The 24,840-nt window shown below is 43.6% G+C and overlaps 1 protein-coding gene across 7 annotated transcripts in view; it reads right to left on the minus strand.

Annotated features, from left to right (window-relative positions):
* The window catches only part of UNC5D (unc-5 netrin receptor D), a 647,952-nt gene that overhangs the window by 65,971 nt on the left and 557,141 nt on the right, over positions 1–24,840 (minus strand). For all 7 annotated transcript variants that reach the window (XR_008377393.1, XM_053578669.1, XM_053578673.1 and 4 more), the window contains 3 exons: positions 19,299–19,484; positions 15,564–15,941; positions 11,024–11,108 (listed from right to left, as the gene is read on the minus strand). Coding sequence is in view for 6 of the 7 variants with exons in the window: in XM_053578669.1 (XP_053434644.1) it covers positions 11,024–11,108; positions 15,564–15,941; positions 19,299–19,484 (649 nt within the window). In the remaining variant the exon portion in view is untranslated. The remainder of the gene's footprint in view (positions 1–11,023; positions 11,109–15,563; positions 15,942–19,298; positions 19,485–24,840) is intronic.

The raw sequence follows: 24,840 nt of genomic DNA on the forward strand, positions 1-24,840 counted from the left end.
GTCTGAGAATAATATGCCTAATTAGGCCTTAAGAGGTATGATGTAGTCCAAAGATCACATTCTTTAAAAAATCTCACTTTGGTGCCAGGTCCTGCCATAACCTAAGACAAACACATAAACATTTATTGGTCTCAATTTTCAAATCTATAAAATTAGGATGATGATAATGATTTACAAGGTTGATGTGAAGATTAAAATGCTCCAGCAATGTATGAACTGTTACACACTTGTCCCAAATAGGTCTACCTTTGTTATTTCCATCATCCTCAAAACTGCTACATCACTGTGTTGGGGTGTCCTATGCAATTCCACAGTGTGTCTATCAGAGAGGCAACTGCTATTATTTTGTAATGAAAAAACAGAGACACAGAGTCTCATTGCTTTCTCCAAGGTCACTCGGATAAGAGTTACGAAACTTCTCAGAGACACAGAGTTTCATTGCCTTCCCCAAGGTCCATGGATAAGAGTTATGATGCTTCTCAGATCTGAATCCAGGGCCTCTGATGCCTGCATGTGCAACACTCTTGGCCACTGAGTTAGAACGTTTCCTGTCAAGATGTTTACAAAGGTTCAGCACTGGAGTGAGACTTCTTTCCAGCCTTTACATCCCAACTTTACACTGGAAAAACAGCAATTTACCCATGTTGACTTCTAAAAAATGCTTGATTTGAGCCTGTGTTGCCTAATTTCCAGCTATCCCAGAGGATGCCTCCTTACAGGTGCCTTACAGTTGTGCACCATCAAAAAGCGGTCTCCTTATGGTCTCCTATATCCAGAAGAGGCCCAATAATTTAGTCCATGAGCAGTGGAGTCAGAGATTCTGAGCTCAGATCCCAGCTCAGCCACTGAGTTGTACACATTTAGAAAAGCAGCTTAGCTTCTTGGAGCTCTCATTTTCTAGATGCTTTTTTCTCATCTCTAAAACTAGTACAAAATTCTCTTCCTTGAAAAATTACTGTGGAGATTAAGTGAGTCAAGTGTATGTGAGAGTACTTGGCAAATCATACCGAAACAGAGGTAAGGAATAAAAAGCCCTTTTTCAGTAAACCACTTAATACATACAAAGGGACAAAAACGTCAATAGAGATAATTTTCTATACTTTATAACTAACCAAAGGTCTAGGCTGCTGGAAGATTCTGGAGAAGATTCACTAAGAGGATTATTCAAGGCTAAAAATGTAGGCAGACTAGGGGCAGGAACAAGAAGGCGGTCGAGTAATAGCTTCTTTGCAACCAGGGAGGGTGAGATTGGTGAGGAAGACTCCATCCCTTTGGGGATGTCTTGCAGGAAGACAGTGAGTGACTTTTGGACCCCTGTAGGAGGACAAATGCAGTGGAGAAGTGGCAAGAATGGTCTGAGGCTGCCGTGGCTGTAACTATAACAGCAGTGAGATTACAGACAGGGAAGGCCTTCCCTGTGGGTTGTTTTGTTTTTCTGGACTTGGGCACTCAGTTGAATTACCTTGGGAGAACTTGGGCAACAGTGTGGGTGACTTTAAGGGCTATCCAGGATCTGGGACTGAGCCATTGGGCCAAACAAAGATAACATTGTTCGGCTGTGCAACCCAAGCGCAGCCATTGTGGGAGAACTGCCCTGAAGGCCCCACCCTCAGGGTCGCAGAGCAAGACCCAAGTTGGGAGACCTTGGGTGAGTGATCTAGTGCCTGTGAGCAGTGCCAAAGAGTAGGACTGAGACACTGGGGAAAAGCAGAGCTTTCAGTGTTTGGTAGTAGAAGGGCTGCTTTGCAGCATTGGCCCTCAGGAGCATAGGGTGAGAGCCGGTTTTGGTGCACTGGATAAACAGGAAGCAACATCAGGAGAGATCCCAGCAACAAGTGCTTTCCTGGGAAAGCTTCTGCTTAGCAAGGTTAACAGTATAAAGTGTCTTTTAAGCAGGCTGAGGAGAGATTCCGGATCTCAACCCTGTGGGGTTTGAGGGCAATGAAGTCAGCAGAGGCCTCCAGTCCTCATCTCATACAGCTGTATCAGCATGGTCATTAACATCTTATACCCCAGAAGATCACCTGTTGTCTAGATAATATTCAGCAAGATATATGTACTGCTTTTTTTTATTTCATCACTTTCCGCTAGATTTTTCTTTTTTCATTTCTCTAGTTTAAATATAATTTTCCATTGTTGCCTTCTTTAATAATAAGAACTTCATTTTTGCTAGTGTTTCTGTCCCCATTATTTGGGTTTTCATCCAATTTTATCCTGTAAGGTTTTCTTTTTGTTTGTTTTGGTTTGATTTATAGTATTTTTGTCTTTCCTCTCTATTTGGTAGAGGTGGGATACCGTGTCTGCTCAGACTGGCAAAGACCAGCTGACCCCAAGGGAACCATCCAACCAGCACCCCCAGAGGTTAGGGGTTGTTAAGGTGTGGGTAAAAGTACCCTACTGTACACCTGTACACCTTTATTACTCCTGTCTCCCTCTTTCTGTGCCTCTCTTCTTTTTGTCGATATTCTCTTCTATTCATCCATTCTCCTTTCTCTTTTTTCTTTCTTTCTTCTTCTTCTTTTCTTTTTTTTTTATTGAGACAGAATCTCACTTTGTCGCCCTTGGTAGAGTGCCGTGGTGTCACAGTTCACAGCAACCTCCAACTCTTGGGCTTAAGTGATTCTCTTGCCTCAGCCTCCCGAGTAGCTGGGAATATAGGCACCTGCTATAATGCCTGGCTATTTTTTGTTGCAGTTGCCACTGCTGTTTCAGCTGGCTGGGGCCGGGTTCAACCCTGCCATCCCCAGTATATGGGGCCAGCACTCTACCCACTGAGCCATAGGCACTGCCCTCTTTTTTTTTTTAATTTTTTTCCCTTCTTCCTCTTCAATTTTCTCATCCTTTCAATCCTGTACCAAAAGACTCATCGAAACCTTAGGCCAAAAGCCAGGTAACTTAAAGAGCAAGAGGAAGTGAATGAAAAATTAAGGTGAAGAAACAGACAAAACACTAATGTGGAAGAATCAGCAGAAATATCCTGGCAACATGAAAAACCAGTTCAGAGCACCCCTCCAAGGGACCAGGAGGTAGCTACTGCAGAGAATTCCACCTATAAAGAAATGTTAGAAATGACAGAAAGGGAATTTAGAATACAGATGATGAAAACAATGAAGGAAATTGCTTAGAAAGTGGAAAATAACCAAAAAGAAATTCAAAGACAGGATCAAATAAGAGATTAATGATATGAAGAATACAGAAAGGATATAGCAGAGCTGAAGGAATTGAAGCAGTCAATTAGGAAACTTAAAGATGCAACAGAAAGTATGTATCAACAACAGATTAGACAATGCAGAAGAAAGAATCTCAGAGGTAAAGGACAAAGTTCTTGAGATAATTCAGATAGTTGAAAGAGCAGAAAAAGAGAGAGAGAAAGGAGAATGTTCACTGACAGAATTATGGGACTTTATGAAGCATTCAAACATATGAGTTATAGGTATCCCAGAAGGGGAAGAATAATGCCCCAGGGGAATGGAAGCAATACTAGAGAATATTATAAATGAAAATTTCCCAAATATCCCCAAAGATTCTGACACCTTCCTTTTAGAGGGATATTGGACCCCAGGTCACCTCCACTCTAGACTCTAGACTAACTAGAAATAGAAACAAAATCTCTAGTAACATCAATCAGAAACCATAAAGGGGAAATAAGAACTGATGTCAGAAAGATACAATAGATTATCTCTGAATACTACAAGAAACTTTATGCCCAGAAATTTGACAATATGAAGAAAATGGATCAATATTTGGAATCATACCTTAGCCAGGAAGAAATAGATCTCCTGAACAGACTGATTTCAAGCACTGAAATGCAAGAAACAATAAAAATCTCCCCCCTAAAAAATGCCTTGGTCCAGATGGCTTCACACCAGAATTCCATCAAACCTTCAAAGAGCTTATTCCCATACTGCAGAAATTATTCCAAAAAGTTGAGGAGGAAGGAATCTTCGCCAACACGTTCTACGAAGCAAACATCACCCTGATACCAAAACCAGGAAAAGACCCAACTAAAAAGGAGAACTTCAGACCAATTTCACTAACAAATATAGATGCAAAAATTCTCAATAATATCCTAGCCAATAGATTACAGTTTATCATCAAAAAAGTCATACATCATGATCAAGCAGGTTTCTTTCCAGGGATGCGAGGCTGGCTTAACACACACAAGTCCATAAATATTATTCACCATATCAACAGAAGCAAAAACAAAGACTATATATGATTCTCTTAATAGATGCAGAAAAAGCATTTGATAAAATCCGGCATCCTTTTCTAACTAGAACACTGAAGAGTATAGGCATAGGTGGCACATTTCTAAAACTGACTGAAGCTATCTATGACAAACCCACAGCTAATATTTTACTGAATGGAGTAAAACTGAAAGCTTTTCCTCTTAGAACTGGAACCAGACGAGGTTATCCTCTATCGCCACTACTATTTAACATAGTGCTGGAAGTTTTAGCCAATACAACTAGACAAGAGAAGGAAATAAAGGGCATCCAAATGGAAGCAGGGGAGGTCAAACTCTCCTTCTTTGCTGAAACTATGATCTTATCCTTAGAGAATCCCAAAGACTCAATCACAAGACTCATGGAAGTCATCAAAAAACAGTAATGTCTCAGTATAAAATCAATGTCCACAAGTCAGTAGTTTTTGTATATGCCAATAACAGCCAAGAAGAGAGGCTAATTAAGGACACAACTCCCTCACCATAGCCTCAAAGAAAATTAAATACCTAGGAAGTGGTGAAGGAACTTTATAAAGGAAATTATAAAACCCTAAGAAAAGAAACAGCAGAGGATATTAGCAAATGGAAGAATATACCATACTCATGCCTGGGAAGAATCAACATTGTTAAATGTCTATACTTCCCAAAGCAATCTACCGATTCAATGCCATCCCTATTAAAATACCAACATCATGCTTTCAAGAATTGGAAAAAATGATTATTTTGTATGGAACAGAAAAAAACCCATATAGCTAAGGCAGTTCTTAGTAATAAAAACAAAGTCGAGGGTATCACCATCCCAGACTTTAGGCTGTACTACAAGGCCACAGTTGTCAAAATAGCATGGTACTGGCACAAAAATAGAGACATAGACTTTTGGAATCAAATATAAAAAAAGGAAATGAAACTAACATCTTATAGCCACTCAATCTTTGATGAGCCAAACAAGAACATACACTGAGGGGAAAAAAATCCCTATTTATTTTTTTCCCCCGTGGACGCGTATGCTGGGAGAAGTGAATATCCACATGTCAAAGACTGAAACTGGACCCAAACCTTTCTCCACTCCCAAACATTGATTTAAGATGGATAAAGAACCTAAATTTAAGGCATGAAACAATAAAAATCCTCGAAGAAAACATAGGAAAAACACTTGACGATATTGGTCTTAGGAAATACATTATGAAGAAGACTTCTGTGATAATTGCAACAACTACAAAAATAAACAAATGGAACTTAATTAAACTGAAAAGCTTCCATACAGCTAAGGAGACAACAACCAAAGCAAAGAGACAACCTACACAACGGGAAAGGATATTTGCATATTTTGAATCAGACAAAAGCTTGATAACTAGGATCTATAGAGAACTCAAATTAATCCACATGAAAAAAGCCAACAATCCCACATGCCAATGGGCAAGAGACATGAATAGAACCTTCTCTAAAGAAGACAGATGAATGGCTAGCAAACATATGAAAAAAATGCTTATTGTACGTAATTATTAGAGAAATGCAAATCAAAACCACGCTGAGATACCATCTAATCCCAGTGAGAATGGCCCACATCACAAAATCTCCAAACTGCAGATGCTGGCGTGGATGCGGAGAGGAGGGAACACTTTTACACTGCTGGTGGGACTGCAAACTAGTACAACTTTTTTGGAAGACAGTATGGAGAACCCTCAAAGAACTCAAGCAGACCTCCCATTTGATCCTGCAATTCCATTACTGGGTATCTACCCAGAAGAAAAAAATCCTTTTATCATAAGGACACTTGCACTAGACTGCTTATCGCAGTTCAATTTACAATCGCCAAAATGTGGAAACAGTCTAAATGCCCACCAACCCAGGAATAGGTTAACAAACTGTGGTATATGTAGACCATGGAAAACTATTCAGCCACTAAAAAAGATAGCGACTTTCAGCCTTTGTATTAACCTGGGTGGACGTGCAACACAGTGTTCTTAGTAAAGCATCACAAGAATGGAAAAGCATGAACCCTATGTATGCAATTTTGATATGAAGACAGTTGATGACCTAGTACATGGTGGGGGAGTAGGGGAAGGGGAGAGCAGAGAGAGGGAAGAAGGGAGGGGGGGAAAAAGAGAAAAACCCCCAAAATAAAAAAAAATACAAATGTTGACAGACTAGAGATGATGGGGGGGAGGGGGAAGTGACGTCATTCCTTATCACTAGGCCAGGGATATGACTAGAACCTTCTCTAAGGAAGACAGATGAATGATTAACAAACATGAAAAAATACTTATCATCCCTAATCATCAGAGAATTGCAAATAGAAACCACCCTGAGATTTCAGCTAACCCCTGTGAAACTAGCCCATATCACAAAGTCCCAGAGCTACAGATGCTGGGGTGGTTGTGGAGAGAAGGCAACACTTACAGTATTGGGACTGCAAACGCATACAGCCTCTTAGAAAAGAATTATGGAGAATTCTCAAAGAACTCAAATTAGACCCTTCATTTGATCCTGCAATCTCATTACTAGACATCTATTCATAAGGGAAAAAATCATTGTACCACAAGGACATTTTCACTAGAATGTTTATCACAGCTCAATTTATAACTGCCAAGATGTGGAAACAACCTAAATGTCCATCAATCCCAGAATGGATTAACAAACTGTGGTATATGTATACCATGGAAGACTATTGAACCGTAAAAAGATGGAGACTTTACATCTTTTATATCATCCAGATGCAGCTGAAATGCATGCTTCTTAGTAAAGTATCACAAGAATGGAAAAGCACGTATCCAGTGTACTCAATACTACCATGAAGCCAGTAGATGAGCTAATACTTAGCCACATAAGAGAAAAACTCAATTCAAATTCAGGGGAGGGGTATCAAGGGAGGGAGGACAGGGATGGGGAGGGGGATGGGAGTGGTCCCACTTAATGGGCACAATGTAGGGGGTATGGCACACCTTCGAGGTACAGGACACAACTATAAGAGGGACTCTACCTAACAAACGCAAACACTGTAACCTAGTTATTTGTATCCTGATAATGTTTCTGAAATTAAAAAACAAAACAACATGACATCCTTCTTCTTAACAGAAAGCATAGAGTGTCCTTGTAGGGGGTTACCAGGAACACAGGTGGTGTCTCCCAAGAGAGACAGGGTATGTTCAATTCAGACAATGACAACCTCACTTATAACTTACCAAAATATCAAAATAAGCTGTAATCTTAGCACTCTGGGAGGCCGAGGTGGGTAGATCACCTGAGCTCAGGAGTTTAAGACCAGCCTGAGCAAGACTGAGATCCCATCTCTAAAAATAGCCAGGCATTGTGGTGGATGCCTATACTCCCAGCTACTTGGGAGGCTGAGGCAAGAGGATCACTTGAGCCCAAGATTTTGAGGTTGCTGTGAGCTGTGATGCCATGGCACTCTACCCAGTGTGAGTGAGACTCTGTCTCAAAAAAAAAAAAAAATCAAAATACAACCATCTAAGATTATTTCAATACAAGAGGTTGGTTTGTGTCTTTGATTTATTCCAAACAACCATGTGCCTTGCAAATCTGCTAAGAATTTGGATTAAACATGTCACTTTCAGTACCGCTATACCACCACCCAGCCACCTCAGGGATGTAACTTAGGAAGGGGCAAAAGAAATGTGTCATCAATCATAAAACAGAGTGGACCTTAAATACAGCATAAAGATGTTGTTTGGAAGATTGTGCTGTGTTCTGCATGTGTGGAGATGAACAAGTCAGCAAAAACCAATCCTCAGATGGATGACGGAAAAGGGAGAGGCCTGTGGCGGCCGGAGGTGGGAATGAAAGCCACAGGGAGGCGCAAGCTCCAGCTTTACTTCGAGGAAGACAGGCCTTATTCTCAGCACAAGCTCGGGACGACAGAAGTGCGTTGTACCACGAAAATGGGTTTTCAAGTGATATTATGATGAAGAGGCATCACGACAGCCTGTTCATCCAGAAACGAACAAGTTAAAGAATTCAGACCCAACTGAATTCTTCCTGGCAGATATGGGAGAGGTTTCATCCAGGTTTAAAAAAGTCACAGAAAGGCATTTGCTATTTTCAGTGTTTTTGTAAGTAGTTTGAGGCCATGGAAAGGAAATGAAGATTGTGAACGAAGCTCACCGGTCTGTAGCCCACAGACTGGTCACTTCCTCAGGAGATGGGAACATCAGGGAAGGGCCCAGCCATCTGTGAAGGGATGTGCTGTTTTGTACAGCTGAACAGCCAGAAGAACGTACACCTTACGGAATTGGATTTGGGGGCAAACTGGTCTGTGTCTATCCACCCCTACACAGCAGCTGTGAACTGATCCCCTGGACACCAACAAGAGAAACCCCCATTGGTCAATGTGGACCTTGCCAAGCTAAAGGACAGCAAGGTCATGGTCAGCATAGGTGTGACCCCACGAGGGAAGCCTGTTTTCTTAGGTCTTCAGGCTCTGGTAAGTTCTTAGGTATTTCTCCCGCCTACTTGCTTACTTTATTTATTTATTTATTTATTTATTTATTCATTTAGAGACTGAGTCTCACTTTGTTGCCCTTGGTAGAGTGCTGTGCTGTCATAGCTCACAGCAACCTCTAACTCTTGGGTTCAAGTGATCATCCCCTTACCTCAGCCTCCCAAGTATCTGGTACTATAGTCGAACAACATGTGGCTATTTTTATTTTATTTAAAAAAAAATATATATATATATATTTGAAACAGAGTCTCAGTATATCACCCTTGGTAGAGTGCCATGGCATCACAGCTCACAGCAACCTCAAACTCTTGGGTTTAAGTGATTCTTTTGCCTCAGCCTCCCAAGTAGCTAGGACTACAGGTGCTCACCACAATGCCCAGCTATTTTTTGGTTGTAGTTGTTGTTGTTTGGCGGGCTCAGGCTGGGATCCAACCCGCCAGGTCCGGTGTTTGTGGCTGGCACCCTAGCCAGTGAGCTATAGGCACCAAGCCTCTCCCGCTTACTTTAAACTGCAAGATGTAGTTCCTTTCTGATATTTTTGAGCCATTTTTATTTAAGTTTTTGTATGTGTCATGCTTGTCTAGCTCGGACCTCTTAAGAAGAGGCAGCTTCTTGTACAAGACAGGGATTGTGGTAGGTTGTATCAAGAAATGGGGTGCCTTAGAAAGCGTGAAGGTCCTCTAGGTTGGTTCTCATATATTGAGAAGACACTGGAACAGGGGTTTGGAAGGAAAGAGGTGAACCTATGATCACTGGATTGACAACAACCCTGGGGGTGGGAGGAGAGGCCAAGGCAGGGTGTGCAGCAGGTCCTGCTTCTGGGACTAGGTTCTGCATCAGACTGACGTTTGCAGTGTGATGTGTTTTAAATTATCTGTGAAAATGACCATGACCTCTATGTTAAACACTGGTTGATGATTCTTCTTTTTTTTTGAGACAGTCTTACTCTGTTACACGGGACAGAGTGTCGATCCACTTGCCTCAGCCTCCCAGGTAGCTGGGACTACAGGTGCCAGCCACAATGCCTAACTAGTTCTTCTATATTTAGTAGAGACAGGGTCTTGCTTTTGCTCAGGCTAGTCTCAAACTCCCGAGCTCAAGAAATCCACCCACCTTGGCCGTCCAGAGTGCTGGGAGTGCAGGTGTGAGCCACCTCACCCACCCTGGTTGATTCTTAAGTAAATCAACCATGGACGTAACAAAGAGGTAACTTCTAACCAGGGAACCCTGTTTCTAGGTTTGCTTCGACTGACTTACCTAGGATTTTGAGTAAACTCTTCAAACCTTCCTGAGCCTCAGTTTCCCCTATCTCCCAAGTAGAGATATTTGAACACTGGCACCTTTGCAGGCATGGAGTTAAAGATTCTAGCAGAAATAATGTGTAAACCCATCATAGGGCAGCCTGCAGACAGATCCTCTGAGAGCCTCACCAATAACCGACTGGCAGAGCCTCTTCTCCCATCCTTCTCAAGCCCCGTACACCACTGGGCACCAACAAATCCTTTCATAGAAATAGATACCAAAATCTGTTTCAACCATCTGTTTCTCTGGCTGTTTTTCCTTCCAGTGTTTTTCTTTCATATGTTCTTGGCTAACAACAACAAGAAAAATCTATTCTAAAATAACCACGATGTTATGACTAAAAATGCCAGAGGTATATATCCAGTTTATGAGAGAAATCACTTTCTAAAGAAGAAGAAGGTTTATCTTATGTGGAGGAAGGCAACATTTCCACAAATATTATAGTTGCACTAAGAATATAACCAACTACTTTCATTAAAAGAGTATGTGACAAGATTTACATTTATTCAAGTAATTGAATTTAATGTTGTCGGAATCTGTCAGATCAGAAAGCAATTGAAGTTTACATCATATTTTTACATTGAGGGAAACTGCCTAAGAAATTGTCTTTCAGCCTATACATAGCAGGTCTTCTGCTGACATTAAAAGGATCAGGAACCAACCACGGTATGTATGTGCCTAATACCCAGCACCAAAGAGGACCTCATGGGATAATATTTTCTTTGCTTTCGAGAGGAAGACACCGGGAGGCCGCCAGTGTCACTAGGAAGCCAGCTGTGACCCGCTTACCAGTTCACTGCTCTCCATCTGGTGCTTCCTGTTAAGAAGCGGGCGACCACACAGTGTGGACTAATATGTATTTTCCTCCCAGAGAATAGGATTTGGCAGCTGTTTTTTCCCTCTAAAGGGTCAAGGCCTCACTATCCCACCTTCATACTTCCAGGTCTCATTATTAACAACTTCGGATTGTCCATAGCAGTTTCATTTCCTGTGTAACCTGTCATGAGTGTCATGAATATACCATTCTTCTCTCTTACCTGGGTTCACCTTGGTTTATGGACATGTAAATCTCCCAGGAATTCTCTTCTGGAATGGCACCGTGTGGTATGAGTAAACTCACCCCTGAAACAAAAAAATCCAACGGTTACTCAAGAGATTTTTCCAATTAACATGAAGTATCTCACTCGGGCACCTCAAATAAGCCGCAGAAAAGGACTTTCTTGTAATAATTCATGAAATGCCCATCCTTGGAGAGTTTAAAAAGTCAAGGACAATGAGGGAAAAACACTGCTTTGTAACAGTGACATAAAGAAGAGCGTATTGTTCAACTGAGTACTCAAAAACACTTTTTCCTTTTAAATTTTAAGGCTTCTCAGCATTATTTAATTCTCTTAAAAAATTGGGGTATTCTGGCTTGGTGCCCGTAACACAGTGGTTAGGGTCCCATATACAGAGGCTTGCAGGTTTGAACCCAGCCTTAAGCCCAAGAGTTGGAGGTTGCTGTGAGCTGTGACACCATTGCACTCTACCCAGGGCGACATAGTGAGACTATCTCTAAAAAGATTAGGTGTTCTAAGATCAGGTCCTATTAAAAATATTAAGAGTTTATCAACACATCAGCGAATGTGCTGCAAAGTTCTCTATCTTGCCTCTTATTCCACTGGTTTCCTGAAAAGGTACCTGGGATGGTGGCGGGTGAGTGATCTAATACTTTGCCGGAAACCGGTATGAAATACTCTTACAAATACCACATTTGGAGGGAAGTTGAGGGCTGCATTCAAAGGAGTGCTATATTTTGTTAAGAAAACTCGAGAAAGTATAAAAGCATCTGATATGCTTAGAACACGTTCCGGTTAGTACGTAACTGATATGGCCTTTAATTTGCAAACAGAAGCCAGGAAGGGTTAAGGTTAAAGGTGACTTAACCGTATCTACGCCCATGCCAACTGAAAGAACCCAGCAGCCTTACGTCATTCACAATCACACAGAGCAGAGTGGCCGGCACTGGAAACCACAGCACACTGCATTTTAAACTTCTCCTCTGTCCTCCTGAATGCTGTGAAGAACACATTTCACTTTGTCCAGGAGAGAAGAGTCTGGGGGAGGCCAGAGATTCTCTTTAACGTAGCTTCTTGCTTATAAAAATAAATAAAATGGAGAAGCCGTAAGATCCATACAAAATAAAATCTCAAGGCATCCTCCTATTCTTTGAATAATGCATCTCTCGCCCTTTTTCCTTTCATTAGGGCTAATGTAATCGCTCAGAACGCTTTCAGGTTGCTGATGATAATTTAATCCTGGAGATCAGCTGCTTTACTGATATTCCTGTGTGTGCCTGTTAGCAGCTCTCGAGTCAAGGAATGCAAGACGCATTGCAAAACAAGTTATTTGTGATTCACATTTATGAGCATTATTCGGTAACATGCTAGTTACCATCAGTACCTTTCACTGGTACTAAGAATAAGGCACATTTTAATCTCGCTTACAGCTCTTCAGCAAGGAGATCCATTTATATTCTGGACCTTAATGTCACTAGTAGGAGAACTGCAATTGCCATACTTAGGGATCGCCAATCAGGCTCATCTTTCCATTTTCTATTCTTCCTTAAATGTAGTTGCCAAATGAAGTAGCTTCTATTCTATCCCTCCCTGCTGATGAATGCAAGCTGCTGTACACGGGGACTCAGCGTGTCTGGACATCCACAGGGATGTGTGCCCCAGACATACTGTCTCTTCTTAGCTTAACACAGAACTTTCTCTCTGCTGCCCCTCAGTCAGGCTCTGTAGGTCACTGTGACATCAGAGACACCTACTCTCTATTCTTCAAATGGAGAAGCACTGGGGACTGTCCCCAAGCAATAACGTCTTATGTCACCAACAGCACTCAGAGCAGGGCTGGCTGGAGTGGGACCCCAATACCAATATCTTGAATAAATGAACCAAGGAGTAGAATTCAAAATTCTTGGTAAAGAAATACAAGAAGCCAGGCTCTGAAACATGTTACCTTCTATAGATTATCACGGCCTGATAGTCAACTCCCAGATCAAAACAGAAGAAATGTGTGTGAGGATGTTTGAGAAAGGGGCGTCTGTGGAGCAGACCACACCACACCATGCTCCTTTCAAGTCAGCTTCCTTCCCCATGTTTGGACTGAAACATTCTTCATAATATTCCTAAATTCACCCTGGATCGACAAAGTCACTGGACATTTCAACTATCTTCTCAATCAGAAACTGTAGTATCTTTCCATGGCACCTACCCTTCCTCCTGCCCAAACCTGCAAATTCTGTGTGGAGGCTGGAGATGGTGGAATCCAGAGGCAGATAGGGTAGCAAGTGAGTTAGATCAGGAGGAAGGAAACACCTGTTGTGCCTATGTCCCTCAGAAAAGTACACATTTCAATACGTCATTCACCAGTTGTCTCTGATTAAGGAAAAACAGACTCTTCCCAAACTCCACCTGCAACCCTGACGGCCTTTTATTTGAAATGACAATAGAACCATCTTTCTGAGTTCCCTGTTTTATATTTGTAAAAATAAATGATGGCTAGACTATGGGCAGCACCCCAACCTTTTGGAGAAACCATTCCAGGCACCCTACAACAATTTGGGATGAATGGCATTAGAACAACCTAATTTCTGTGCCTTGCTTTCTTTACACGTTAGCTCCTAGGGCAGATTTTGCATTTATCTGGGCATATGTTTCAGAAATTCACCACATTTATTTTCTCTCAAATTCATTCTCATTGAACAGCTTCAAGCTTGTCTAGCACTCCTAGTCAGGAGCTTTAAACACGCCCCTCTCCCAGAGAAAAAGTCCAGGAAGCACTGACAATGCCCTCAGAACTCTGAGTTTCCAACAGCAGAGCTACTCAACTCAGAGGGGAAGGAGAAGAAAAATCTCCAATTCCCCACGATTTCATCTCCTCGCTTTCTTTGAAGAACATCAATCAAACACAGCCGAGGAACGGGATTGTCTTCGCATTCCCTCCCCGTGTGTGTAGATGCCTGTACGCACATGGACACAAACTGGCAAAGGAGGACAGGAAGAGAGAGGAGAGTACCAGCCAATGTCGCCAGCAAATAACCACTGACAGGCTGCTGAGGGCCAGGCAGGAGCTAGATAGCAAAAGGAGAGGAAATGAATGCCTGGAAACTCAGCCTGCAACTTGCCATGATTCTGATGTGTCTGTCCGAGAGAGGGCAAGGGTTGTGTCTCTTTTCATTCCTGGGGACACACACTTCTATTAATAATTTATGGCTCCTTCCAGGAAGGTAATTGGTATATATGGCTGACTGATTCATTCCTCATTGAGTCTCTTATCTGCCAATTATCAACAGGAAGACTCCCATCACACACGGATACTCATACATCGTGACACATACATATCTAAACCAAGACCTTCACCCCGTCGTAATATGCTGACCAAGGAAGGTTTAGCAGAACGAGGCCTTCCAATTAGGGCCGCTGTTGAGGGCTGTTTTTATGAAATAAATGTACTGGGAAATGAAGTTTTTAAAGGAGGCAATTGCTCCAGGAGAAAACAAGACGAGATATGTCAACCTGAAATGAATTTCAGTGTCAAGTCACTAAGCTACTAGAGGGGTCATTTTGCTGGAAGAGTCGTTATCAGACTAGTCCTATTACAGATTTCATTTTATGAGATGAAATGTTTGATTTCAGAGGTTGGTTAGTGTCACCCCCGAGAGAAATCTGTTAAGGCTCTGATGGCTCTGATGCAATGGTGACCTGTGGTTTAAAGACACTGGCAGATCCCGTTGATGCCTTTCCCTCTCACAGACAGTGCTGTGCTGCCTGAGCCAGCACACCACCTGAGTCTTGTTGCTTAGAAGTCAGAGGAGAAATTGACCTCATCTGCCATCACTCACGTCTCGGGTGGCAACGCTGACAAGTAATCCATAGATGGGGTAACATTTTAAAAGTGATCAGGGTTGGACACCTGAAGTGTTCTGTCAACACATCAAGAAAATCTCTCTTCCAACCAAAAGGAGGGAAGAAAAATATGTGAGAACTCATTACGCAGGTGATATAGCCCTGGAGCTGAATTTGAAAGAGCATCTCCACAGTGGTCCTCATCACTGCTCAGGAATGTTATGGCAAGATCTGGACACTCAGAGTGTGTACAAGGGCAGTTCCCGATGAACTTAAGACTCTGAGGGTCACTTCACAAAATTATCTACTGATGCATAAACTGTGCTTGGAGATGCACATGACACTTGTCTGTCATGGTACAGAATGTTTCTGGTGCTTCTTCATCATATTCTAGCAAATACGTTTCAAAGGGTACCTCAACCTTTTGAGCTAATATGGCAATCAACCCTAACAGGGCATGACACAGAGAATTCGATCCCAGTAGAGATGTAGGCTGCAAAACCTAACCTCAGCATTGGTTCTGGTTTTGCTGTGTGAATCAAGTGGGCTGGTGGAGCTGCGGAGTCTGCAGCTCTGATGACGGGATAGGAAACCACATAAGACAGATGTGATGGGAAAAATCGCATTAAACACAAAATGCCCATGTGAGTGCTGGGAAACATGCAAACACACACCCATCACCCACCTGTATTTGGCATTACTAAGCGTCCCCCTAAATGGCCAAAGACCCCAGTTGTCCTCAGTTCAGTCCTTGTGGGAAGGGAGGACAGATTCTGGATGTAGGGCGTTTGGCTTCTGGGATGCATTGTACCAAAACCTCGGTTGTTTCCATGAGGAAAAGTCCCAGAGTGGTTCTTGCCGTGATAGTCTGCTCTTTCAGACACTCCCAGGGAAACCATGAACGAGCTCTGCACTTTGACCTTGATGTCTGACAAAGGGTTAAAGAGTGAGGACTCAGTCATGAGCTCCTTGTCCAGAGGGTCCTGCAGGCAGATGGGTCCACTGTATGTTCGGCTCACCGTGAGGTCTGGTTGTATGGAAGAATTCAGGAGCAGGGAGTTACCTGGTAAAAGAAAATTGATCTGTCACTCAGAAACCACAAGGCACCTAGGTTGCCCCTCTGTGCGCCCCACTAACTGTGTGCCAGCCTGCCTGGATGCCAGCTGCTCTGAGCTGAGCTGGCCCCTCGGGCAGACCCTGCCAGGTTGGGCGTTAGTGACCAGGGGCTCTGGATCAGAAGCTCTGGCTTCCACAGTGCATTCTCTGAATGCCACTGACCCAAATCCTTCACCTTCCAGAGATCATTCCACAATCCCTGAAAAAAACAAGTATTTCTGGCATCCTGTCAGGTAACTAACTCAGATATTATTGTTTATGTCATTATTTTAAATGACAAAGAGAAGCTAAAAAAAAAAAATCAAAAAATGTTTTGTAATCCAGTATGGAGCAAAAATAACATCTGTTCCTTTTAAATGGCAAGAGATGACACAGCATGGTGACTAGGCAGTGCTGTTTATAACCACAGCCGCCTCGGTCCCAGCACACTACATGTGGGATTCTGGGCAGTTTCTGGAGCTGTGGGAGGAAACAGTGTGTACCCAGAGCAAAGGGTCAGTGGCTCTCAGGAGTCGCACCACATTTGAGGGGCCAATTTGCCCTATTAATGCCTGTGTCACTCTGGGAGGGAAGAACGCAGCACATGGGGACAGCCTGGGACGCAGCGTCCACATAGGGAGCAACTGCAGACGGCTTCCTTCTTAAAACAAAGGAAAAAAAAATGTGTTTACAGAAACATGAGAATTGGGGCTTTGTCATCTGTTGGGCCTCACCAATTTTTCTAAGCCAAATATTAAAAAGAAAATGCAGTGATATTTTTCTCATGATGAAGTAACCTCATTTATTAGTAAATAACAAAATAACCCTCCGTCACAGGCCTCCCACTCATATCAGTCCATCACTGTGACATCTCCAATTGAAAACCCAAACTATATTAAATAATTTTCCTTTGGGGTCTGACAAAAAATGTTTAAAGTCTGATATTTCTGAAAATGCTGCAATTCTAGGCCACAGTGTATTAGCCTCTATTGTTTTTCCATTTTCATAATTTGTAGCAACACCAGCAGGAAATCTACAACCTCTGACTCTTCCCATCTCTGTTGAGATGCTCTAAGAATCCAGATTCACGGGGGAAAACACACAAATAACGTAAAATAACACCATGGAGCCAACGGCTCGCTGAGGGCAGCTCCCAGATGGTACATTTTGTTCATGCCTGGGGCTGTAGTGCCAAGACACCATCGGGAGCTGTGCTTTTTAACAGGACTTCCCTGAGTTCTACAGGTGACAAGTCTGATTTTGTTTATGGTTTCCCAGGCAAGACGTGGGACTGGAAGAACTATCTCCCATCTGAAAAGAGTTTGGAACAAGACCTGCATGGAGACCCTCAGAAGTCATATCCTTAAGTCATCTGCCTATTTTGTCTCTAGCCCTCACCTTCTGAAGTTTATCTTCTTCAAAGACTCTCCTAGACAGTACATTGAGTGGAAAATGCCTGATTACAAAAGTATGTACATAGGCTAGAGTCCACAGTTGGGAGAAAATTGGCTGCCACTGTGATTGAAGTCTAACCAGGGCTGGTCAGCCCACCTCAGCCAGCACACTCTTCTTCTTGGAAGTCCTTCTTCAGGTCCCTGGTCTCTTGTCAGTATGACATTCTTTAGAAGTTTCAATGTTTACCCACCTGGAACACTGTAGGTTGTGCTGAAGAAATGGTTATAAGGGAGTGGGGGGCAACCCTACGGCCACCAGTGTAAGGCAGATCATGGCAATGACCACAGGAAGAAAAGCATTTACCGAAGGGTTTTCCTTTTGTCACTTGTTTTTGAGATTCTTGGCCAAGAATAAAAAGTGCAATGGTCAAATAAGTTCGGCAAGACGGCATAATCTCTTAGAAATTCACAATACATGTAAGTTTGAGAAACGCCTCAGTAACGAAGCTTAGAGAAGTCAGCATTCCCCCCACACACTTAGACCAGGAAACCACCCTCTTGCCTGCTGCCTGGGCTCTGTGGAACATGCTGATGTCCTGTTTTTGGAAACAACCAGCTTCTAGACCTTTTTAGAAACATATTCACTACATTTATGAGCATTTTACAAAGACCGAGGGCTTACCCAAGCTGTTCCAGATAATTTCATGTTCCCACAAACACTCTGAGGTGGATGTTAAAATCCCTACTTCGGAGCTATAAAAGTTGAGACTGAGAATTGATGGCTTAGGCCGTATGGTGGATTTAGACTCAAATCTCACTGACTTCAAAGTCTGGGGACTTAGACATGAAACTGTCTCTCACACGAAAACATTTCCTCTATTTCAAAGTGTTAAGCTCTAAAATACTGATATCTTATTATTTGACAGGAGTGTATTTCTAGTTTCTTTAGGTAGCATAACAACCAGTCCTTCATTTGGATTTATTTCTACTGAAGTCACATGTACTCAGCAATACAGCCACAACCGGGGGCGGCGTCTCTACCTGAAGCCGCACACGGAGGGCCCAGAGGTGAAGCGCTCCTGCCTCTCTGGCTGGTCTCAGTTTCTCTTCCTGGCCTGCTTGGGTCCCCACTTCCCAGCCTGTCTGCTCAATCACTGCCAGGCACTGAGACTTCTTGTCCCACACGGGAGGGAGGCATCACTGATGCGCAGTGAACAGAAACAAAGGTAACAATATTGACAGCCAGGGTTGAGGTAGAAAGTGCCACCCTCTGAAAGGAGCCAGTTTCTTTTTTTTTCTAAAATGAAAGCCGTGTATGTCTCATCCTCACCTCGCAATCAGGAATAGTTTCATTAGCATAAGAAATTATGGCCTCTGCTCTGAAAGCACGCATCGCCATGGTTCCTAACATGATAATCTTCCTTTCCCCACAACAGAAGATTACTTGAACCTGGAAACAGCTAAGAGTTGTTTAGGCTGGAATTTTATCCCCACCCGGAACCGACCCATCGCATATCCTCTAAACTTAAATAACCCCACCTCACAAACAGTGTAATAAATATACCTGGGGGACTGTGGTGTAAGAGCTGTTCCTCAGCCTTCAATAATCAAAATTTAACTGAATTAAATATGCATCCTCGAAGTGGACTTTGTAAAATAGAAAGTTGGATATTTTGTGATGAAATAACTCATTAAACTCACTATATGTCAAAGATGAAAATTTCCCATTTAAAATGTTGCTAATGATAAATAGAGATCCTTTTGTCCTTGTGGCGACCAAGGACCCAAACAGATCACTTCATAGAGCCTGTCCTCCAGATGTGTGAAGACAATTTGGTGGTGGCTCCCAGGGCCCAGGGGACACAGGGGCTTCTGTGCAAGTGTAGTCTGCGGCCCTGAGGATGAGGTGTTGGGGGACCTGTGCTGCTGACCTTGACGGACTGTTTTGAAGTTGAAGGTCTGGAAGCCACCTGACAACGCAGCTGAGTCGATGACGTCCACACCGTAGTCACTCTGGCTCCGTCTGTAAAGGGCGATGCCGATGACCAGGACTGCCACGGCCACCACTGCAGCACCCAGGCCCGAGTACAGAGCGATGTCGCTGGCATTCTCGATGCCTGCAAGACACAGGGAAAGCCCTGAATGACCAACCCAGGCCCAAAGCCAAAGAACCACCCGGGATGCAAATGGAACACTGCTGGGTTTTTGGAACTGCCACTCTGAGAAAATGATATGTGTACCTAGCCACAATAATTGTGCTTCTAAAACGCCTTGTAATAAATCAGAGGGATACTGGTCAAGTATCTTAGCTGCATTAAGGTAGCTGAACGTGTAACAGACTCTCAAACAAGAGGATCAAGTGTGCAAAGAAAATGACATTCTCTTAGCAAGAGCAAACCACTCCTTCATTTACTTTAGGAAGTCATACTCACCTACAAAGTACTTTTTACGATTATGTTTACTGGAAGGAGCACAGACCCACACACAATGACAAACTATGGGTGAACTATTCTGTTACGAATCTCCTGGGCCGCATGCATTCCCAGAGAGCAGTCTACGCGGTCTGTATGAGCCAAGAGAGGGAAAACCAGCGTTCACAAATGGAAAGTTTAGCTTTGGCACAAATCATTCAGATTCAGAGGAGACTGACAACACCCGCTGGAGGCACACAGTCATCATGAGCAAATCTGTACTGTGAGATATGAGGGTCTCAAGTCCCAGGTGCTGCCGTGTCCATGGAAAATGCTCTGACACCGGTTAAACACTACATACTAATCCTTCACTGAGGAGCAGGACTGGTCTCGGGGCACGTGCTGTTTCTCCCGTACCTCTCCTACTCCATCCTATTGAATGCATGAGCAAAGCAAAAATAAAAGCGTTAGTTTGGATTTAGAATGTGGTGTCTCCCCATCCCCGACATGTGTGGCAGCTACTTTTCAATCCTTTTTCTAGCTGTGCCTTGGGTGTGGTTTATCCTGGAAGCAGACTCATAATGGTTACTTGAAATTCAGCATAGGAGATTTATCCAAGATAACGTAATCCTCAAAAGAGGTGTAATCCTGGAAAAGCACGCAGAAACGGAAGGTGGCCAGTGTTAACTACACAATTAACCTCCCTACAGATTATGAGGTAAGTACACTTAATGGGTCCAAAAATAATTGCTCTGTCACCCTGTGTTGGGCTTAGAGGATAAAATAAAACCATCATATATTCACCCTGTAACTGCATGGCACCAACGGTATACTCACCACACCCTGACACAGCACTTATGTTATCAAATGTGTAATACTAACTGCACACGTAAAGTGAATTTATTTTTGACAAAGTTAGTGGACTATAAAGTAAGGTGCTACCAAATCAAAGAGTGAACAAGGAAATCAGCAGAACAAGTTCAGTAATAAGGAGATACCAATAGATACGTAACAAATAATTCCCAAGGGAGAAAACCAGCAAAAAGAACAGTATCCAGGAGTCAGAGGTTTATCAAACACATCTCATCACCAGAACAGGATGGTGGGTGCCGAGAAGGAGGGTGTGATTTAAATCTCAGTTCCAACTTCACGACCGCCCCGATGGGGGGAGTGACACGTATGCAGGCTACTCCTCCACGAGCGAGTGGGCAACGCCAACATCGGAGCTGTTGTGTCTGCTTGTGTCTTATGGGGCAGGGAGAGGGAAACTCTCCTTCAGCTCTCATCCTCCCTCCCTCTCTTCCATTAAGTTCCAGGAATAATTACGCCCGAGCAGAGAGCGGGCACAGAAACAACAGCTGCATCACGCCAGGGTATCAGAACAGCGAGGGGACTCTGGGTTGAAACCAGTTAGCCTTCTCCCTCCCTTCCCTCCGGTTCCGGGGCACTGCTGACTGATGACACTATCACCTTCGAAGGTGCGTCTGGGGAGAACACACGTGCTCAGCAAAGGAGCACACACAGAGAAACAGCCTGGCAGTGCCCCGAATGCAGCTGCTCTGTTGCTGAGTTGACAAAATAGAGACAAAGCATCTTCAGCGTCCCAGGCACTAACATAAAAACAGCCACAGGCCAGGAGGACGCTCAGGGCAAAATGCTTGGGCTGAAAATGGACATCACTGGACGTGAACACCGAGACACAGCTGAGCAGCAGTCCAGTTCCCCTGGACTCCCGTTCTGTCTTTTGTGTTCCCATCTCTTGCTACGCAGGTAAACAGGACTCTCATTTTCCCTCCAGACACAGTGTCCTGTTTTTAGGGAATGACCCTACATAAGCCTTTACACTAGTGATTGTTCAACTGGTGTGCCAGGAGAGGATCGTAGGTGTGCTGTGAAAAACTTTAAAGATCATTAATTAAATTGTTTTGAAAAGAAGTTCAAAGCATGGTAAGTATATATATTATTTTTACTCTTTTTTTTTTTTTTTCTTTGATCAACATAATTTAAGGGTTCCATAGACGTTTAACTACAGGCTCAAGTGTGCTGTGAGATAAAAAAGGTTGAAAACGCTGCTTTGGACTGATGCGTGAATGTTAGCTGTGCCATAATGCGTTCTCTCTCACACAAACATCTGCAGAATCTACTGGACTATGTCAAAAGAATAAAATACTAAATGACAGAATTATATATTTTAAAAGGCGGGGGGCGTGGTGGCTCACGCTTATAATCCCAGCACTCTGGGAGGCTGAAGTGGGTGGATCACCTGAGCTCACAAATTTGAGACCAGCCTGAGAAAGAGTGAGACCCTATCTCTAAAAACAGCCAGGTGTTGTGGCGGGCACCTGCAGTCCCAGCTACTCAGGAGGCTGAGGCAGGAGAATCACTTGAGCCCAAGAGTTAGAGGTTGCTGTGAGCTATGATGCCATGGCACCATACCAAGAGAGATAAAGTGAGACTCTGTCTCAAAAACAAACAAACAAACACAGAAAAAAACAAAAACAAAATCAAGCAGCCAGATTTTGGGGAAAAGGCGGAGGAGAAGGGGAGGGAGACCTGTGTGGTGAGTGCCGGCTCTCAAAAGGCTCAGCCTGACACCTGAGCCGGGTGGGACAGTGATCTGTAAGGAAACACGGCAGAAAGGGATGCCAGCAGAGAGAGGGGCACACTGGTGATGGTCTCACGGGACCAATCTGCCCTGGGAATGATAAGTTTCTGGATATAAACATTTCGTTCATTCACCAAACATTTGTTGAGGGTGAACAATGAGGCCATGTGGACATGTCCTTGTTCTCCGTTGCTTCTTGTCTAAAGGCAGCAAGACAAGGCTGTGAAGACGCCAGCCTGGAGCTCTGAGAGTGGCGACAGAGGCAGGTACAAGGACTCACAGAAACACTTTCTGCCTGGAGAGATTTAATCAGACATCCGTACCCACAGCTCAAATTCTTCTAAAACTGGGACACTGAGCTTCTTTCTCATGTTTTTTTCTCTCTTATCTACCGGCTTATACTTCACCCCATTCTTTTTCTCATCCCCTCCACCCCTGCCCCACTGAGCTCCAATCCTTCTTTCAAAGAAGGTAGAGTAATCCTCCCTATAGGGATTTCTGCATGTTTATGAAACTACGGCGCTTCTCAGTGCTGCGTGTTCAGGGCTGGCCCCAGACGCAGCTGCAGTTCCAATCCGGGCTTTCTCTTCTGGCTCCTGGGAGGAGGGAGAGAGTGTGCATGCAGGTGTGTGAGCACATAGCACTGGGAAGGGTGCCCTGCTGAATCACCACACACACGCACACTCGTGCACCCACGCGACTCTTGTCAGAGGAATGCCAGATGTCTCCACCACTCTCCCTGAGAGAATCACTCCAGCAACCACAGGACACCGTCACCGACCGGCTGCGGGGCACCATCACATCAGCCACGTCCCCTCCTGTGCTCACACTTTCAGCCCTTTGCTGCAATTGCCATTTACCCCAAATGCTGCCCAGCCCTTTGCTGCAATTGCCATTTACCCCAATTGCTTACCCCAAATAACTGACCTCCTTGCTAGGTAGTACACAACTGAACTGCCGCCCCGCAGGGCACCTGGACACTGCCTGCCTCTGTCCAACCCGTCTGTCACTCCCAGGCCAAGCGCCTCCTGACCCACAGGGGGTGACTGTCCTGGCCAGCCCAGCCATGCTGCTGACCTGTGGTCTTCTGAACTCTCCCATCACTCCTGGGTCCCAGAAATCATTTGAGGTTACGGTTTCTATTGTTAATTTTCTGAATGCCAGTGAGCTGGTTTGTTCTCCCTAACTGCTTTAAGCTCTTCAAAAGCAGTAATATCTCTACAGTGTCCCAGGGAAATTTGCCAATCACTCTTAGCAACTCTTTTATCATTGTTTGCCTGGCCTCCAACTGTGAGGAAAGAAACATGAAGGAAACCAGTCTTAGGCTGATTCTGGCACACGTTTATGCCTGCTCAGCCTCTCACATGCACTGTTTGTTCCTGGTTCCTTTGCTCAGAGAATGTGAACAGAAGCCTCCAGTGAGCAGGCCCTTCTGCTTTTCAGTTTCATAAACAAAGCTTTACATATCAATGTGTTACCTGTTTCCTTTGTCCCAATTTTCTTCTCTCCCAGAGTCAAAAAAAAGCTTTAGGCAGAGCTTGGAAGAACTCACCAAGTGGCAGAAAAACACTATTGGGTACAATTTACAAGTATGAAGGAAAAACCTAAATGCCCCCAAAAGAAAAGAAAACAAACAACTCAAAGAACTGATGGAGAAATCTCTCTTATTCCAAATCAGTCAGAAATTCCATGGGCCTGTGATCATTGCTGGAAGGGGCACAGAAGCTCTGCAGAGAATGGCTGAGAAGATTAACAGACTCGGAAGGTAGGACCTTGGAGAGGAAATGTTTAGGCATCCATTTGGCCTGGAGAAAAGAGACTTCCAGGTGATCTTGAATATATAAAGGGCTGAGACCTGGCCCCGTCGGCTCCCACTGACCGTTCATTTATGATGAAGCTAGTAACCAACTCTTCACCAGCTTTAACAAGGACTCAAAAGGAGGACATGACCTTTTATTATAGCAACTGGGGCTCTGGTTGGATATTAAAATGACCTTTTCTACAATGAGGGTTGTTAAAAACTGAATTGTATTTCTGAGGGAGACTGTGAACTCTTCCAGAAGGTTTCTAAAAAAACAGCATCATTTTACAATAGTCTGCTGTGACTTTATTTTAGTTTTTTGGTCAATGCTGGAGAGAGGGATTACACAACCTTCCAAAGCCCCTTTGAACTTCATAGTTCTAGGAATATGAACTATGAACTAATGGTTCTAGGAATGTGAATTAGAATCCCATGTAGTCATTTATAGTAACCAATGTCCCCACGGACTCAGAAGCCAGGCGGTTAGCTTGGCTTTCTTCCTTTCTTTACAGGACTCCCACCTGAAGGGTGCATTAGTGCTACTTACTAATGGAAATACTGTGTTCTAAGCTAAACCATATTAACAGGCAAGAATCCGCTTTGCAGGATTCAGATCAGTTGCAGAGAATTGACAAAGGAGCACTGCCAGAGCTTTT

The sequence above is a fragment of the Nycticebus coucang genome, chromosome 24, assembly GCF_027406575.1.
Source record: "Nycticebus coucang isolate mNycCou1 chromosome 24, mNycCou1.pri, whole genome shotgun sequence".
NCBI lineage: Eukaryota > Metazoa > Chordata > Mammalia > Primates > Lorisidae > Nycticebus > Nycticebus coucang.